This window comes from Hemiscyllium ocellatum, chromosome 50 (assembly GCF_020745735.1).
Source record: "Hemiscyllium ocellatum isolate sHemOce1 chromosome 50, sHemOce1.pat.X.cur, whole genome shotgun sequence".
In the NCBI taxonomy this organism is placed as follows: Eukaryota; Metazoa; Chordata; class Chondrichthyes; order Orectolobiformes; family Hemiscylliidae; genus Hemiscyllium; species Hemiscyllium ocellatum.
In genome coordinates, this window is record NC_083450.1 from 9116501 (window position 1) to 9124023 (window position 7523).

At 57.0% G+C, this 7523-nt stretch overlaps 1 protein-coding gene across 1 annotated transcript in view; it reads right to left on the minus strand.

Annotated features, from left to right (window-relative positions):
* Window positions 1-4969: 4969 nt before the first annotated feature.
* LOC132805505 (ephrin-A2-like) overlaps window positions 4970-7523 on the minus strand; it is a 73963-nt gene continuing 71409 nt past the window's right edge. The window contains exons 5-6 of the mRNA XM_060820618.1: window positions 6332-6925; window positions 4970-5971 (exon numbers count right to left, since the gene is read on the minus strand). Of these exons, the coding sequence (XP_060676601.1) occupies window positions 6804-6925 (122 nt within the window). The 3' untranslated portion in view covers window positions 4970-5971; window positions 6332-6803. The remainder of the gene's footprint in view (window positions 5972-6331; window positions 6926-7523) is intronic.

Consider the following 7523-nt stretch of genomic DNA (forward strand, 5'->3'; position numbering starts at 1 on the left):
CTGAGAGAGAGGGGAATGAGAGACACAAGTCAGTGTACAGATATCTCCCTGAGAGAGAGAGGGGGGACTGAGAGACACCAGTCAGTGTACAGATATCTCCCTGAGAGAGAGAGGACTGAGAGACACCAGTCAGTGTACAGATATCTCCCTGAGAGAGAGACAGGGGACTGAGAGACACCAGTCAGTGTACAGATATCTCCCTGAGAGAGAGAGAGGGGACTGAGAGACACCAGTCAGTGTACAGATATCTCCCTGAGAGAGAGAGAGGGGACTGAGAGACACCAGTCAGTGTACAGATATCTCCCTGAGAGAGAGGACTGAGAGACACCAGTCAGTGTACAGATATCTCCCAGAGAGAGAGAGGGGACTGAGAGACACCAGTCAGTGTACAGATATCTCCCTGAGAGAGAGAGGGGACTGAGAGACACCAGTCAGTGTACAGATATCTCCCTGAGAGAGAGGGGACTGAGAGACACCAGTCAGTGTACAGATATCCCCCTGAGAGAGAGAGAGAGGGGACTGAGAGACACCAGTCAGTGTACAGATATCTCCCTGAGAGAGAGGACTGAGAGACACCAGTCAGTGTACAGATATCTCCCTGAGAGAGAGAGGGGACTGAGAGACACCAGTCAGTGTACAGATATCTCCCTGAGAGAGAGGGGACTGAGAGACACCAGTCAGTGTACAGATATCTCCCTGAGAGAGAGAGGGGACTGAGAGACACCAGTCAGTGTACAGATATCTCCCTGAGAGAGAGGGGACTGAGAGACACCAGTCAGTGTACAGATATCTCCCTGAGAGAGAGAGAGGGGACTGAGAGACACCAGTCAGTGTACAGATATCTCCCTGAGAGAGAGGGGACTGAGAGACACCAGTCAGTGTACAGATATCTCCCTGAGAGAGAGAGGGGACTGAGAGACACCAGTCAGTGTACAGATATCTCCCTGAGAGAGAGGGGACTGAGAGACACCAGTCAGTGTGCAGATATCTCCCTGAGAGAGAGGGGACTGAGAGACACCAGTCAGTGTACAGATATCTCCCTGAGAGAGAGAGAGGGGACTGAGAGACACCAGTCAGTGTACAGATATCTCCCTGAGAGAGAGGACTGAGAGACACCAGTCAGTGTACAGATATCTCCCTGAGAGAGAGAGGGGACTGAGAGACACCAGTCAGTGTACAGATATCTCCCTGAGAGAGAGAGGGGGACTGAGAGACACCAGTCAGTGTACAGATATCTCCCTGAGAGAGAGAGGGAACTGAGAGACACCAGTCAGTGTACAGATATCTCCCTGAGAGAGAGGGGACTGAGAGACACCAGTCAGTGTACAGATATCTCCCTGAGAGAGAAAGGGGACTGAGAGACACCAGTCAGTGTACAGATATCTCCCTGAGAGAGAGGGGACTGAGAGACACCAGTCAGTGTACAGATATCTCCCTGAGAGAGAGGACTGAGAGACACCAGTCAGTGTACAGATATCTCCCTGAGAGAGAGAGAGGGGACTGAGAGACACCAGTCAGTGTACAGATATCTCCCTGAGAGAGAGAGGAGACTGAGAGACACCTGTCAGTGTACAGATATCTCCCTGAGAGAGAGAGAGGGGGGACTGAGAGACACCAGTCAGTGTACAGATATCTCCCTGAGAGAGAGAGGGGACTGAGAGACACCAGTCAGTGTACAGATATCTCCCTGAGAGAGAGAGAGGGGACTGAGAGACACCAGTCAGTGTACAGATATCTCCCTGAGAGAGAGAGAGGGGACTGAGAGACACCAGTCAGTGTACAGATATCTGTGTCAGCCTGTCTGTGGTTAAGTCCAGGGATTTGTTCAGCATTGTACAATAAACAGAGAGATGCGTGTGTGCACTGACAGTGCAGCTGAGTGCGCGATAGAAGTCTGAAATCGATCGGCGGTTGTCTGGTGAGGAATGTGATGCTGATAAAGTGTCAGATCAGCACTGAGTCATCAGCTGTACACCTCTGCGTCAAAATTACCCTCCTTCAGCATGCTCTCTCTCTCTCTCTCTCTCTGTCAATAATAACCCCCACTCCCCCGAAATTCCCACCCTCGCTCAGGCAGATGACTCTTTTTCTTTACCAAGAGCTGGCATTGACTGGAGCTCCGTCTCCCAGTGCCAGGCAGTGCCCTGGTAGATTATCCAACCAACTGGGCAGTAGCTGCTCAACTGCCCCCTGCCAGGGTGGGTCTGCGGTTATCACCCGTCTCCCCCCACCCACCCCCACCCCTGCCGTCTGGTGGAGGGACGCAAGACCCCCTGAGGGAGGGAGCCCCAGGATTCTGACTCCCCTCCCGAAGGAACAGACGAGATATTTCGGGATGGTGTGTGGGGGAGGGGTGAGGGTGTCGGAGGGGAAGGTGCAGGGGGCTGGTGTTCCCCATGTATCTGCTCCCCTCCCCCCTCCCCCTCCAGTGGGGTAGAGGTGACGGGGTTTAGGGAAGGTGCTGTATAAGGAGCCTCACTGCAGTGGGTCTTGGAGACGGTACACCCTGCTGTGACTGGGTGGGGGGGAAGGAGGGAGGGTTGTGGGTGTGGGGCAGGGGAGTGGATTGTGGGGGGTGTTTGTGGGTGTGTGTGTGTGTGTGTGTGTGTGTGTGGGGGGGTGTTTGTGGGGAGGGGGGTGTTTGTGGGGGGGAGCTATTTTCCATAGACAGTAAAATTATGCTCATCAACTGATTGGAGGAGAATTCGTTCCCCACCCCCCCCCTCCATCACCCCCCAATACCCCCCAATACCCCCTCCATCATCCCCCATCACCCCCCAATACCCCCATCACCCCCTCCATCATCCCCATCACCCCCATCACCCCCCTTTATCACCCCCCTCCCCAATACCCCCATCACCCCCCTCCATCACCCCCTCCCCAATACCCCCATCACCCCCAATACCCCCATCACCCCCCTCCATCACCCCCTCCCCAATACCCCCATCACCCCCAATACCCCCATCACCCCCCTCCATCACCCCCCTCCCCAATACCCCCATCACCCCCCAATACCCCCATCACCCCCAATACCCCCATCACCCCCTCCATCACCCCCAATACCCCCATCACCCCCCTCCATCATCCCCCATCACCCCCCATACCCCCATCACCCCCAATACCCCCATCACCCCCTCCATCACCCCCAATACCCCCATCACCCCCCTCCATCATCCCCCATCACCCCCCATACCCCCATCACCCCCTAATACCCCCATCACCCCCCAATACCCCATCACCCCCTCCCCAATACCCCCATCACCCCCAATACACCCATCACCCCCCTCCATCACCCCCCTCCCCAATACCCCCATCACCCTCTCCATCAACCCCCATCACCCCCCCTCCATCATCCCCCATCACCCCCCAATACCCCCATCACCCCCCAATACCCCCATCACCCCCCTCCATCATCCCCATCACCCCCCAATACCCCCATCACCCCCTCCATCATCCCCCATCACCCCCCTCCATCAACCCCATCAGCCCCCAATACCCCCATCACCCCCAATACCCCCATCACCCCCCATCACCCCCAATACCCCCATCACCCCCAATACACCCATCATCCCCCAATACCCCCATCACCCCCCTCCATCATCCCCCATCACCCCCCAATACCCCCATCACCCCCATCACCCCATCATCCCCCATCACCCCCCAATACCCCCATCACCCCCCTCCATCATCCCCATCACCCCCCAATACCCCCATCACCCCCCAATACCCCCATCACCCCCCTCCATCATCCCCCATCACCCCCAATACCCCCATCACCCCCAATACCCCCATCACCCCCCTCCATCATCCCCCATCACCCCCAATACCCCCATCACCCCCAAAACCCCCATCACCCCCAATACCCCCATCACCCCCCAATACCCCCATCACCCCCCTCCATCATCCCCATCACCCCCATCACCCCAATACCCCATCACCCCCCCAATACCCCCATCACCCCCTCCATCATCCCCATCACCCCCCAATACCCCCATCACCCCCCAATACCCCCATCACCCCCCTCCATCATCCCCCATCACCCCCATCCCCCCTGGGTCATGTGCTCAGGGACAGGGTAAGTGTGAGATACACCCTTAAATATTGCACTCTGCTGCCACCCAGTGACTTCATTCAGTAGTGTCACCCTGTCCCCCTCGTCAAACACTCCCAGGGACAGGGACAGCACGGGGTTAGATACAGAGTAAAGCTCCCTCTACACTGTCCCCCCCATCCCAGGGACAGGGACAGCACGGGGTTAGATACAGAGTAAAGCTCCCTCTACACTGTCCCCCCATCCCAGGGACAGGGACAGCACGGGGTTAGATACAGAGTAAAGCTCCCTCTACACTGTCCCCCTCGTCAAACACTCCCAGGGACAGGGACAGCACGGGGTTAGATACAGAGTAAAGCTCCCTCTACACTGTCCCCCCTATCCCAGGGACAGGGACAGCACGGGGTTAGGTACAGAGTAAAGCTCCCTCTACACTGTCCCCCCCATCCCAGGGACAGGGACAGCACGGGTTAGATACAGAGTAAAGCTCCCTCTACACTGTCCCCCCATCCCAGGGACAGGTACAGCACGGGGTTAGATACAGAGTAAAGCTCCCTCTACACTGTCCCCCCTATCCCAGGGACAGGGACAGCACGGGGTTAGATACAGAGTAAAGCTTCCTCTACACTGTCCCCCCCATCCCAGGGACAGGGACAGCACGGGGTTAGATACAGAGTAGAGCTCCCTCTACACTGTCCCCCCAAGGACAGAGTGAGTCGGGTAATTTAACACCGCGGACACAGAGAGAAACACAGACAGAGATCGCTGGAGAAACTCAGCAGCTCTGCCAGCATCCGTGGAGAGAGGACAAGAGCGTCAGCATCTGCAATTCCGATATGAAACATAACAAACCCTCCAAACGTTTTCCAACCAATAGACTGGACCAAAGAGGTACAGGCAGAGGGCCACATATCCCATCAGTCAGTCAGAGCGGTTTGGTCAACTTCATTCGAATGTTGACATGTTTTATTTTTCAAGAAATGTTCAGAAAGTGCAAATACATTCACAGGCCTCACCACGCCCAGTCAGAGTCTACTGTCCCCCGATTCTGTGAGTAACAGAATGTGCCGGGCCTTCTGAGCTCTAATGAGGGCGCGAACCACACACTAGGCCTCGAACCGCAAGGAGTTGGCAGTCCTACAGTTCCTGAACTGTCCCAAACTCCCCGGGCCTCCACGGAAAGGCTTCAAACACAACCCTCGCAAACACGCCGGGCCTCCACGGAAAGGCTTCAACACTCCCCTCGCAAACACGCCGGGCCTCCACGGAAAGGCTTCAAACACTCCCCTCGCAAACACGTCGGGCCTCCACGGAAAGGCTTCAAACACTCCCCTCGCAAACACGTCGGGCCTCCACGGAAAGGCTTCAAACACTCCCCTCGCAAACACGTCGGGCCTCCACGGAAAGGCTTCAAACACTCCCCTCGCAAACTCCCCGGGCCTGCACGGAAAGGCTTCAAACACTCCCCTCGCAAACTCCCCGGGCCTCCACGGAAAGGCTTCAACACTCCCCTCGCAAACTCGCCGGGCCTGCACGGAAAGGCTTCATTTTCACCTCCCCGACCTCAGCCTCCGTGGGGGCCGGGATTTGGAGCAAACGGACAGGTCGGCCCGTTACCGTGGATGCAGGCTGACAGGTTCCAGGCTTCAGGCCCACGGAAGGCCGCAGCCCCCCAGGGCTTCGGGGGAGTGGCCGTGTCGCAGGGCTGGGGCCCTGACGGAGTGACCGCAGTGCTGCTGAGGCATCATGGGAGATTTAACAGGACGCTGTTCCCCTTCTCCTTGTGGGAGGTGAGGTCGGTTAGGGACAGTCCGGTAATCGCTGCTCGGATAGAGGTAGGCCACGAAATTTAATCTTAAGAGATGGCACTCCCGAAAACAGTTGACGGCCATTTTCCAGTCCTCCAGAGCGAGAGAGGTCCTGCAAGAGCCAGACGCGAGATTGAATTCCACTCCAACAGCACACAAGGACATTCAGCCCACTTGTCCCATTTCCCATTCTCCCCACAACTCCCCGTGGGGACAAGTCTGTCTCTGTATAACACTTGGAGGAGTGCACAGGTAATGGAGGCTGGAGGGGGTGACAGAGATAGGGAGGGGGTGTAGGGGGTGGAGGGGGTGACGGAGATAGGGAGGGGGGTGTAGGGACTGGAGGGGGTGACAGAGATAGGGAGGGGGTGTAGGGGCTGAAGGGGGTGACAGAGATAGGGAGGGGGTGACAGAGATAGGGAGGGGGTGTAGGGGGTGACAGAGATAGGGAGGGGGTGTAGGGGTTACGTACCTGTGTCCACCCGAGGAAGGTCGCACCTCTGGAACCAGGCGAGCGGCCTTCGGGCCCTGAGATGGCTACGACCTTGAAACACTGTGAGCGACGTCCGTTGGAAATGTCGGTCACTGTCCCCCCTACCGTGGCCCTGACTGTGGTGCCAACCGAGTATGGACACCACCCCCTGAGAAAGCGAGAGAGAGGGAGAGAGGGGGGAGAGGGAGGGAGAGAGATGGAGAGAGAGAGAGAGAGAGAAAAAGAGAGAGGGAGGGAGAGACAGGTGCGAAAAAATATCTGTCTCGATGTCAACTGTAGGCCCAAAGCCTGGGCCTTGGATTTGGAGTTGACCATTTCAGGATTATCCACACGGCGATAGGGAAAAAATAAATAGACTGTTTGGATTTGGGAACAGAATTAGATTCAGAAATGGTCGCTCTCCCTCTCCCTCTCCCTCTCTCTCTCTCTTTCGCCAACTTCAGGGAGGGAACTAGGCCCCAGGAAGGGCCTGAATCCACCAAGGGACTGAACTCAACAGGAGGCACAGGAGGAAGGTAGCAGCTCGGAGCTGGATATTCGACCCTCTGTTTCGTACGCTCGCTTTCGAGGCATCTGGAGGGGGCAGGGTGGGGGAGGAAGGACACAAAAGAGATGGTTAGCTCGCTCCCTCAGCACTGACCCTCCCACAGCCCCCACTCCCTCAGCACTGACCCTCCGACAGCGCCCACTCCCTCAGCACTGACCCTCCAAAAGCGTGTCAGCCTCTGGACGACAGGCCCAAGAACATTTCGGCCCTCAGGCATCACGGGCCTGAACAGGCCTCTACCCCCTTGCCTTGAAGAACCCTATATCTTGGCCGCAATTGAGTTCAGAGCCCTTGGTGGAGTTCCTTCCAGGCTTCGGGCCTACCGACAGATATCTGACTCATTCAAGATGGTGGAGGGGGATGCGGGGAAGGAGAGGCCTAAATTTTGCCGTCAGCCTGCATCGCGCAGCGGCAATGCCTGAGATTGGAACGCGTGGTCCGAGGTGGGAGGTGGGAGGGTCGCGCCCAACACTGGACTGGTCCCCGTCTGCCGTCCCCTCGATAATCTCAAACGCACCGGAGGAACGTGGAACAGGAGGTGGGGGCCTGACAGTTTGTTCATCCCAGTTGACCCAGAGACCCGGGTTCGATTCTCGCAGGTGGCGAGCAGTGTCCGTGAATCCC